Here is an 11,664-nt window from a genome sequence, read left to right as displayed (position 1 = left end):
TACAAAGAACGGCCGACTTCTGTTCGGTCCAATCAGGCACATAGTATAAAGAAAACAGCAAACGAGAGCGCAGAGTGCGCGATCTCTCGCAGAATCCATTGTAACAGTGCCTAGTGCCTGCGTCTTCCTTCTACCACGCACGAGATAGGGATTTTCCCACTGGCAGCGCCTAGCAAGCATACGGCCAGTCTTCAGCTACGGCCTGACCAGACGCCGCCGCGCCGTAGCGTCCCGTGTGATCGAACCTAGCTGCGCAGTAGAGCCTCAACAAGGCATCAATCAGGCAGACCGGAGGCCCTCGCTGTTTTATCTTTCGGTTATGCTGAACTGTAAAATCTCAACAGTTATATTTCAACATGAAAGTGCTAACATGGAATATCAACGGAATAAGAGCATGCAAGATACCACTCAGACAGCTATTTGATTCCTTGGACGCTGAAGTGATTTGCTTGCAGGAGACTAAACTTACACGTGAGTGAATCATGTCGACAAACAACAAGACAGACAGTTTTACTGTTTATAGTGTTTAGTTGATAGCCCTGCTCTTTCAAACCCTCTCCAAGCATAATAAGTGTATGTAGGAGCATGACTGTCTATGTCACTGCACTGTTAATTAAAATTAGTGTTACTAGTACAATGGTGGTGAATAAATGCAGTGTTGTTAGGCTCACGTTATTGAAGATAGAGAAATTCTAGAGCTCTGCAGTGGCAGATCCAGGCAGAGGGGGGCACACCTGGCACGTGCCCCCTCTATTGTCAAAACAAAAGAAATAGAAAGAAAAAAATGGGGGGGGGGCTTGCACCCCCCCCCCCCTTTAATTTTGTAAAGGCGCCTCCCCTTTATGGAATTCTGGATCCGCCCCTGCTCTGACAACCTAATTTATAAAAATTCACTTCCAGCTCATCAAGATCTTGGAGCTTGCACTTGCAATGTAACGTTACTTGTTAACTTGATGTAGATGTAAAGCACTAGTATTGCTTATTTTCCTCTCCAGGTTTTGTCATTCCTCTGATATGGGCTGTACTTTAGCCTCGTTATAGGAGATGGTTGTTCCAGGATATATGATACTATAAAAGTGGAAATTTTCTCGCATTTCGTGCAACAAGCAAAAAGCATTATGAAAATAAAAGCACGTGAAAAATTTTTGCTGGCCATATGTTCCCATACTTAAACACGCGTAACTCTTCTTACTGGGCTGAGGGCAAAAAATTAGTTGCAAAAATATGCACTTTTACAATAAGTTTTGAACTGATGTACACTTGATTCTCTAATTGCACGATTGCTGTGTCTGACAAGGACTTTCAATTGTTGCAACCATAAACAGAGAAGGACTTGTTATGTGACATATAATTATATCTGGATCTTGGTCTTCTATAAACTTCCATGCTGTGGACTCTGGTTCTGGATCCCTCTACCAATTGAGAAAAAAAAAACGTACATCAAGATGATCAATCCCATGCATGACTCCATGAGGTTGTAGATTCAGAGAATCTCTGCTCTTTGTCACGGCTTTCAATCTTTCTGGATACTCCAGGTGGTGAAGATGTGGAAGTTGTCTTGTGGCTCTTTGCTGCACTTTCTCTAACAAGTCCTCATCTTTTCTTTTCTTTTTATTTTACACCAGTCTGCTATTTTTCTAGTGTCTGTGTGGGTCTGATGATAGACTTGTGGAGCTTGAGCCATCCTCTTTCATTCAAGCTGGAAAAGGATAATCTCATGATAATCTCAGCTACATGGCCAGAGAATATACAAACTGTATAAGTGCAGAATCCAAGGTTATTGTGCTTGAGGTCTTTCTCTTGTTCAGCTACAGGTATTCTTACTTTGTCTTTGATCTCCAGTTGATGATATTGTGTAGTCACACTGTTGATTCTGTCTTCTATAGTGAACAACCTTGCATGATGTTGAACTGCAATTTTCATAATTTTTCAGCCCAGGCTGAGACAGCATGAATGTCATTTTGTATTACAAGCGTTCTGCCTCACTTTGACTATCGACAGCATGGTATACTGTGGCATTGTCAACAAACAATTTAATTTCAGATGTCGCTTCTTCTGGCAGATCATTTATGAAGCAGAGAAAGAGCACTGGCCCCAACACACCTACTTATACCCTGGGGGATCCCACTGGATACTGATTGTGGCGACAACAGCTTGCCATTGATGATTGACTCTCTGTGACCTTCCCGTCAAGTACAGTGTAGACTTCTTTCCAGCGAAGGACATGCCTTGTTATGCCATCTAGGCTTATAACTTGCAAAGCAGGCATTTATGAGAAACAGTGTCAAATGCTTTCTTATAGTCCAAGTAGACACTGTGTTCCAACAGGACTTTTCTCACAATTCTTTTCTGACCTTGCACACTATTGATGTTAGACTAACAGGTCTGCAGCTTGACGGGTCGCTTCTCTCTCCTTTCATAAGAAGTGGCACAACATGAGCCTCTTTCAAAACATCGGGAACTTTTCCTTCCCTCATCAATTTAGAGTTCTAAGATAAAATTGGAGAGGTTCAGCCAGCTTGCCATGTAGCTCTTTCAAGACTGTAGAATGTATTTCATTAGGTGCTGAGGATTTGTTTGATGTCCAGGTTGGAAAGCAGAGCATTAACGTTATGGTAAATAAATTCCACATTGTCGAGCATTGCAGCAGTTCTCCTGGGCATATCATGGATTAATGCCATAGTATCGTCTTCAGTGGAAACACTACCAAAGAAGGAGTTAAGTGTGTCAGTTTTCTCCTGATCATCTTTGGCCCATGATCCATTTGTTTTCAACAGTTCTGGAATACCACATCTAGCTTTGGTTTGACTCTTCATCTCCAAAAGTTCTTACTTTGACTTCATCAGCTAATTTGTCTTGAAAGTCCCACTTGGCTTTATTACATATAACTTCTGATGAAGCAATATTCCTGTGAATGAACACAAGTGTTCTAATCAGTAACAGATCTGCTCTTTATTCCTAGAGTTGTGTTTCAGCTCCGTTGCTTTCTTACAGTGATGATTTAGCCATTCAGGTTGTTTTCCCACTGCCTCTATTGTAGGTCTTAGTGCATTTCTGGTGTGACTTCTCAAAGAAATACCAGGTCTCCTCTCCTGAAAGATTAGATCACCAAGTGTTTTCTTCTAGTTAATCCCATTCAGTGATTTTCTTGTGTTGTCATAATCTGCATGGTAGTAACTTCTACTGTCAGTGATTCTCCTTCTTCCTCATTTGACCCAATCAGTAGCTGTAAAATATAGAGAAATATGGTCACTTTTTCCAACAGGTGCATCATAGCTTTATGAGCGAACAACTCTTTGTCGTTTGTGAAGACCAAATCAAGTAAGCTGGGGGTGTACCATCTTCGGTATCTGGTTGGTGACTGCACATGCTGAGACAAGTCAAGATCTTCTACACTGTCACACAGTCAAGAAAACTGGAAGAGTCCTCATTCCCACCAGTGGTCCTGTTTGTACTCCCCCACAGTCAATGTCCTTGTAGTTAAAGTCTCCCACGATATGAAGGCAGTCTAATCTTCTTGCACAAACTCCGTTCAACAATTTTCAAAGTTCCTGGTCATTCTCCCTACTACTTGAAGGGGATCTGTAGATACATCCAATGACGAGAATCTTGTTCTTGATCTCCATCTGTACCCTCACCGCTTCCTTAAATCAACAGGTATTCATGTCCACCAGACAACATGTACATACTTTGGTTCTTCGCATTAATAGCCAAGCTCCATGCTGAGAATGATAAAACTCATTCAGTAGGAACAGTTGACAACCCTGCAACTCCAAGTCACTAAAAACTAATTTTTGATTGAACCTTTTTTTTCTCTTCTTCTACTTCTTCCTTTTTCTTTTTCTTTTTTTTTTTGATATATCTCAGACCCCATTTACAGTGCGAGGCTCGGCTGCGGCTCGGCCGCGGCTCGGCCCAGCCCCGCTTCAGTGTAAATGCGCAAAAGGCCAAATGCGGGGCGAAAATTGGCCTCGCATTTGGCCTCGCTCTGGAGGTGGTCTCGGCCGCGGCCGAGCCGCGGCCGAGCCCAGCCTTTTCTCAATCTAAACGCAAATTGGGCCAAATGCGTGGCCAATTTTATTCTGGCTTCCAAACCCTCTGACCATACTATTTCGCTATTCAGGATATTAACCCCCTCAACGTCGAAAGCTAGTATAGTTTAAGGTGGTTTTGTCCTGCAAAGGATTTTTCCTTCAAAGGATTTATCCTTCGGCAAAGGCCTTTGCCCGAACGGCGACTTCGTCGCCATGGAATCCAGTTAGCAAAGGGTCTGAAAACCAGACTATACCAAATTGCGTTTGTTTACAAGCAGAGCGCCACTACGACAAAATATTGAAAGGTTTGAATTAAAAGCGCGGCCGAGCCCGGCAGTGTAAATGGACAAAATTGCGGGGCTCAGCCCCGCAATTGAGGCTGGGCTCGGCTGCGGCTCGGCCCAGCCCCGCACTGTAAACGGGGTCTCAGTTTTAGGCTTTCACATCAGGGTCTTGTTTTAATATTTGCATCCTGAATTCTCTTTCCTTGTTCATGAAGGAATCATAGTCATACAGAGAGCCATACAGTATTGAAGCAAATGCGAGTTAAGTTTAAATGTACACAAAAGAGAAATAACATGTGGAGAATTCCAACAATTTGTAGCTGTAAGTCAGAGCCTGAAAGCCTGCAGGAGTAAACACAAGTAAACACAACATTGTCTTGGAGGCTCTTCGACAAGTTCATCTCTGTATTGGCTGTAAAGTGCTCCTTAACTTTCAACCATGCATATCATCTCCAACTTTCCAGATAAATGCATTCCTCCACAAGTCCAATCGTGAGGATATACTACATCATTCAACCCTTTCAATTATATCTCCCCCAGTGAAAAGGCAGTATTCTATCTTATGGTACAGTATGCTATTTACATGTGTGATGTGTAAATGTAAAAAGGAATATTTTTGTTTTGTTTTTTTTTGCGGATAGATCATCAACCTCGGAAAACAGGACAAGATAAATTACACATGTTCTTCATGTAAAAAAAAAACTGTTGCAGAAAAGGATGTAATAATAATCAAATTTTAAGAATGTTATGACTGATTTTAATCATTCAGTCTGTGTGAAGTCCATCAGAGCAGTAACAGTGTTAGAGCAGAAAACTTGTGTTTAGTGGAAGATCTGCACTTTGTAGTCTTAGGATTGTTGTACATTTTGTGTGTTTCCAAGAAGGGCCTGCCCTGCTTAGTGAATGTCAGCAAGTATTCATCCGGCAGTTACTCTTATACATGTAGTCCCTGCTTGTATTTTGTATGAAAAATATTCTCACCGTAACCATCATTTACTCATCTCCGGGATTGAATAGTTTCTTGAATTTGTAGATAGTGAACAGTCTAGAAATATCAAGACAATATGAGTGACTGAGATTCCTTTGTTTCATTTTATCACAGGTGATCAACTAGATGACGACATAGTGAATGTTGAGAACTACAATGCCTACTTCAGCTTTTCCAAGAAAAGAAGTGGATACTCAGGTAAGACCTTATATTCTTGGTGGTTTCTTAGGTGTCTGTCTCTTTTGGTATCTTATCATCATGTTGTTGTTGTCTTTTCTTCTCCCTCTTTGTAGGTCATCCTCTTACTTTTGTTATGTTTGTTTTGTTTTATTTCTATTATTTTTTTAAAATCTCTTGGTCCTCTTCCATCTCTTCCATAAGCTCCTTCCCCCCAATCCGATCTTAACCTTGTAATCTGTGGGCAACCGTTTCATATTTGATGTCATTGATATCATATTGTAATATAATTTAGCAAAATGGTTCCCCAAAGAACCACATGATCAAACCTGTTGCAGCTTTCCAAACCAAGAGTTCTAAATTCTTAGTGCACTATGTGTAAGCATCTCTATTTGATATCAGATGATGTGTCAATAACTTGTCTATTTTATCATACTGTACCTAGGGGTGGTCACATACTGTCGTAATGACTACACTCCAGTTCTGGCAGAAGAAGGCATCACCGGACTTTTGTCTTCCAAGTCCAAACAACTGACGCATGATGTTGTCGGTCACTATGGCGACCAGTCATCATTCACGGAGGAAGAGCTCAAAGCCCTTGATGCGGAGGGTCGAACTATCATAACAGAGCATCATTACGTGTAAGTCAACTGTCTGTCGTACACTTGTATGTGAATAAATTGTTCTGAATTCTGAAGAAAATGATTATGGCTATCTGCTCCGGCACTGGCAACTTTTGTTCTTGTGCAGATAAAGAAAAGGTGAATGCATACACTCATGGCCAACATTATGTACATATAATGTAAAAGCATAAGAAAATATGTCATTATATATACATTGACTTTAATGTGCCTTCACTGTGTCTTCATCAGTGGCAAGATGATTTCAATTCGTCTTTGAGAAAAATAAGAAAAATCAAATTCTAAAGTATTTACAATGAATGAGAGAATGAGAGAAAGTGTTTGTAATAATTTTCTGTTTTAAAAAAAAGGATTAGATGAAAGACTGTGAAGAGAATGCATTTCCACAGATAGCTTGAATATGAGTTCATTGGTGCACCACTTCCCGTAGTATAATTCAAAATCATTGTGAAGAGCTCCCTCTAGAGGTTTAGCAGTGCACCTGATCTTGATATCTGATTCACAGGGACCAAGCAGACAAAGTGTGGGATCTCGTCATCATCAATGTCTACTGCCCTCGTGCTGACTTCGAGAACCAGGAGAGGGTGAGCTACAAGCTTGGATTCTATCGGGCCTTACAGCTTAGAGCAGAGGCTTTGTGCAAAGCTGGGAAGTGAGTTTCTGTTTACAGATCTTTACTTTTAGACAGTGTGCAGAACAAAATTTCAGAGTCTAGAATTCATGTGCTGATACAGGCAAACCCCATTTTAACAAGATTATCAGGACCATACAATTTTCTTGCTACATGTACAACAAAATCCCATTGGATCAGGTGCTCAGAGGTTGCTTCCATACCTGAATATGCACAAGTAGGACTACAGATGGTCATGACACATTGAGCCCCATTTGCAGATGAGAGAGAAGTAGGCTGTCCTTTTGGCATTTTTGTGTCAAACGCAAAGTACAATGTATCTTGGAAAGTAAAATTAAATTTGCAAGCTGCATGAGGTGCGACATGCGCCACTTGTTTTTGTGCGTGTGATACATACACAATTTGAGTCTGGTCATGAAACTTTTAGTGTGTATGTAGAAGTCAAGCATTCTCTCCCGTTATGTTCATTCTCGTTCCAAGCTTCTGAAATTAGCTCACTATATCAAGTGAGTTGTACCACATCAGTAATGTTGAAAAATCTGTACCTTAAAAATATTCTTGTAACAATGAAATTGTGTTGTATCCATGTTCATGATAATGGGTACACTTGTACCTACAAACAATACTCACTATGAGGCCATCCATTTCATTTATTATCATTGTCCAGTTTGCTGCAGGATTATAAACTGAAATATGACTTTATGAAACCAAGGCAATCCAATATATGATAACCTTTCTAGTGTTCTAGCTGAAAATTTAATTTGTTACCCATGTCATGAAAACATGCTGTTGATTATCCATTTGTGGTTTTATTTTGCTTTCATTTCTCAATTTACATTGTAGGTCAGTGATTATTGTTGGTGATGTAAATGCTTCTCACAGACGCATAGACCACTGTAATCCAGATGAGAGTAAGGTAGGTTATGCTTCATGTTGTATTGGTTTTACTGATTTATTCTCATGGGGAAGTGAATGTTTCAGATTGTTCTCTATTTCTTTAGGACTGAGTGTATCCATGGGTATGTGTGAGGATATATATCTGTCCATTACTTCATTCAGCACATATTTGATTGTATGGAATTCTATTATTGCTATGATTACTATGAAAAATTAGCTAAGATTTATGATTACTGATATTACTTTATCATAATCTGTCCCATCACATGGGGTTAAAGGTCCTGTTTACCTTTGGGAACAGTGATTTTAAAAATTTTCAAGATATGACATTTGATGCATATATGTGTCTAGGCTGTTGTGCCACAAAACATCCTATCATATAAAATCTTTACGATAAAGCCTAGAATATACTGAGGGTACAATCTGTATTTTTCTCAATAAACCGTAACTGTAGACGGTTTTGTCTGGAAACATTTTTATTATAACTATTGCTCACATTTTGTATATTTAACAATACTTAACATCGATTTTACTGATACAAATTTTTACAGTGGTTGTTTCTATCCCTAACTCACATTTTAGAACTTAATATTATAAAGCACTTAAAATCTTCTAGTGCCAGATTTATTCAATATTTGGGATAGTTGACACTTATCATCATCAGCGGCAATAGGCTTGACTATTTGAATGTTATTCAGCATCATTGTTTCCTTCATGTCAGTCTACAAGATGTATTTTTCTTCTTCAAGAGTGTGTGATATATGTACATTTTACAAGTTGTCTCAAATATCTTGGAATTCAGGGCACAATACTGTGTGCTTAGAATACAGGAAGAACTAATGGGCTTTTTGCAAAACTGAGATCCTTTGTTATTTTTTTATGGTTAATAGTTCTTTGTTTTCCCCCGTATGTTTTTGTTAGGTTATCATATTTGGGAATTACAATAATTCCTTTTGGAATTGATAAAAATCATTTGCTGCATTGGTGTATGCAAGTCAAATTTTGTGATACCTATGCAAACATAATTGTATATTTGTCACTTCTGTATAAGGTACAGTATTTGTTTAGCAATGGGCTAGTAAATATACATTGTCCACTTGTTCAATGAGTGTTGTTGTTTTTTTAAGTTTTCTCTGTTTGTAATTTTCTATGAGAGCCAACATCGTAAACCCCACCCTAACACCCCCTGCAGTGTAATTGTGACACAAAGCTAGTGTAAAATGTTCAATAAACATTATCCCTCCAAAGTTGGATGTAACATTGTATCCTTTATGCTTTATTTTGTTTTGTATTTTTTCTCTCTCTCTTAAAAAAAAAACACCAAACAAACAAACAGGGCCACTTTGAGTCTCACCCAAGCAGGAGGTGGCTAGATGGCTTTCTCAAAGATGTCCATTCTCCCACGGCCATCGCAGATGAAGAAACACCAGAGTCCTCTCAGGAAAACGGTTCCGCATCACCCTCCGGTGAGGAAGATGAAGGAGAAACAGAGCATCCGAATGGCGAGTGCTCCAGGAGTAAGGGTGATGCAGAGCAAGATGAGGAAGATACAAGTTTTGTTGGAGGTGATGACAGTTTATTGGAAGGGAATGCAGTGAGACCTGAGGAGAGTAAACTCTTTGTGGACACCTTCCGCTTCTTTCATCCAAAGCGGAAGGATGCCTTTACCTGCTGGTCTACCGTCACCAGCGCCAGGCAGACAAACTACGGGACAAGGATCGACTACATCATTGCCGACGAGAAGCTCTGTGTGGAGGAATTCACAGACTGCGACATCATGCCAGAGTTTGAGGGATCTGACCACTGCCCAGTGAAGGCAACCCTGGCAGGACGCTGCTCCCCGGCCAAGCAGCTTCATCCCCTGTGTGCCAAGCTCATGCCGGAGTTTTCTGGGAAGCAGCAGAAGCTGTCCAGCTTTTTCCAGAAGGTTTCTCCATCTAAGAAATTTGAACTTCATGAGAAGCTTCTTGCCAGTGCAGACCAGCAAAAAGGTGGAGGTTTCATGCATAGTGCAAAGCGTGGCGCGCAGCCATTGAACGGAAAGCCAAGCAAGAAAATCAAAACAGATAAGAAGGGTGTCAAATCTGGCAATATAGCTAGCTTTTTCAAACAAAGGACTCCCTCTGTAGGAAATATAGTGACCAAGTCTACAACAGTAGGGCCTGATGTATGCCATACTCAAGCTGTCAGCTGTGGCATTGACAGTGATGCAGCTGTTTTACAAGATTCAGTCAAGACTCCAGAGTCTACAGACCCATTGCACTCCAGCAGCGACACAAGGGAGGAGCCTGGCTCGACATGCAATTCGACAAGCCAACCCAAGTCAGAGGCCAGATCCGACAAGAACGCAACAGGAGAGGCATCCGATGCAAAGGTGAAGGCTCGCTCGCAGCTCTCCTCCCAGTGGCGAAACCTCCTCAAGGGGCCCCCAGCAGCCCCCCTGTGCAAGGGACACAAGGAACCCTGTGTGCTAAGGACAGTCAAGAAGGCGGGGCCAAATGTCAACAAGCAATTCTTTGTCTGTCGACGCCCAGAGGGTCACAAGAACAATCCCGAGGCTCGCTGCAACCACTTTGAGTGGGTCTCAAAGAGGTGATATAGGATATTTTTTCTTACACCCCTCTGTATAATCTACTTACAAGTATGCACTTGGGCAAGACTGAAATCATTAGGGAGCACTATGACATGTATGTATGGAAGTGTTCACATTATTGCATGACAAATATGACAATCAATATAAATGTTGTGGTCAAATTTTGAGCTGGGATTTTCCTACAGTATTTTGCCATTACAGGATATAGGTGCAGTAATATCCAAGAAAGATTTGATGATGACTGTAATTCACCATAGTTGTTGAAGTTGAGCCAAGCTAGGCAAGCATTGACTGTGTTCTGTTTGTCTACAGTGCCTTTATAGCTTGTGAAACTCTTTCGGTCTGTGGTCGTAACACATTTTATGTCGAAACTATAAACACTCAAACTGATACATCTTGCATTGCATCACAGTTTTCAACTTTTATGACAGCACTGATTCTGAAAGAGACCGATAGTGAACTAATTAAAGAGAGTGAAAAAACCTGACTTGGCATAAGTCCTGCAGGTTTTCTGTCATGGATGAGTCCACTGAATGAAATCGTACAGACAACGTATATGCTATTAAAAAGAGTATTTGTACCAAAGAGTGAACACAAAGTGTAAGTGATAAACAACTAATAAAGTATTGTAAACTCTGCATTAAAAAATCACTTGACACCCCCTCCCCCCCCCCCAAAAAAAAAAAAAAAAAAAAATATGGATATTCCTTCACATTCTTGATTTAAAAAAAAAAAACTTTGGCTGAGCTAAAGTTGCAAAGTCAGATATAGAATAAGTCTTTGTAGGAGAGTTCCTGGTTTGTGTGTTTTGTTTGGCTATTCTTAATTTGGAATACACAAGAATGTCATCACATAGTCAGAATACAAATATTGCTTCACCAGATGGCTTAGATGAACACTAAATATATTGTGAATCGGGAGTTGTGAGAGAATTTAACAGGTATTTTAAACATATATGCATGCAATGTGCATGTACACTTGTAGCAGCTGCCTACCCGTGTTGCATGTACATACATCATTCTCTGCATGGTTCTCAACTGGTGGGTGATATTTTGGCGGGCTATTGAATTCCCTATTTCTTTTATTACTCCTAAAATTTGTGAAAGTAAAACTGTAGCAAAATATTCAGCATTATGGTAGTTGGATGACTTTTAACATTTGAGCAGCAAAGTCTGCCAATAAGTGTCATAACACAAACTTGTGTCACACCAAGTTTACCACACAAAACGCTACATTGCATTTTCCTTGTTTTTGTGGGGGTGTCATTTCAATATGCTACGTTTGTATGTGACAAGTCAGTCCTGCTGCATGGCTTAGGCAGCATTTGATGTATGTTATAATGCTGTCATGCAAGGAGTAATATTTGTGGATAAAGCCATAACATTACAACGTGAGTATATTTAGCATTTCCTCAGGTAT

The 11,664-nt window shown here is 40.3% G+C and overlaps 1 protein-coding gene across 1 annotated transcript; it reads left to right on the top strand.

The window, feature by feature from the left end:
- The first annotated feature begins 268 nt into the window (after positions 1-268).
- On the top strand, positions 269-10,248 carry LOC139715605 (DNA-(apurinic or apyrimidinic site) endonuclease 2-like). The gene is made up of 9 exons (XM_071627166.1): positions 269-471; positions 3,240-3,248; positions 5,421-5,504; positions 5,929-6,124; positions 6,630-6,776; positions 7,599-7,671; positions 8,989-9,100; positions 9,191-9,797; positions 9,843-10,248. The coding sequence occupies exons 1-9, from the start codon at positions 357-359 to the stop codon at positions 10,246-10,248; spliced, it is 1,749 nt and encodes a 582-aa protein (XP_071483267.1). The 5' UTR covers positions 269-356.
- Positions 10,249-11,664: the final 1,416 nt, after the last annotated feature.

Source organism: Diadema antillarum, unplaced genomic scaffold, assembly GCF_040938485.1.
Source record: "Diadema antillarum isolate AM-2024a unplaced genomic scaffold, OU_Dant_1.0 scf00000052, whole genome shotgun sequence".
Taxonomy (NCBI): domain Eukaryota; kingdom Metazoa; phylum Echinodermata; class Echinoidea; order Diadematoida; family Diadematidae; genus Diadema; species Diadema antillarum.
Note: the sequence above shows the minus strand (reverse complement) of the source record. Positions and strands in the feature narration are given on the sequence as shown.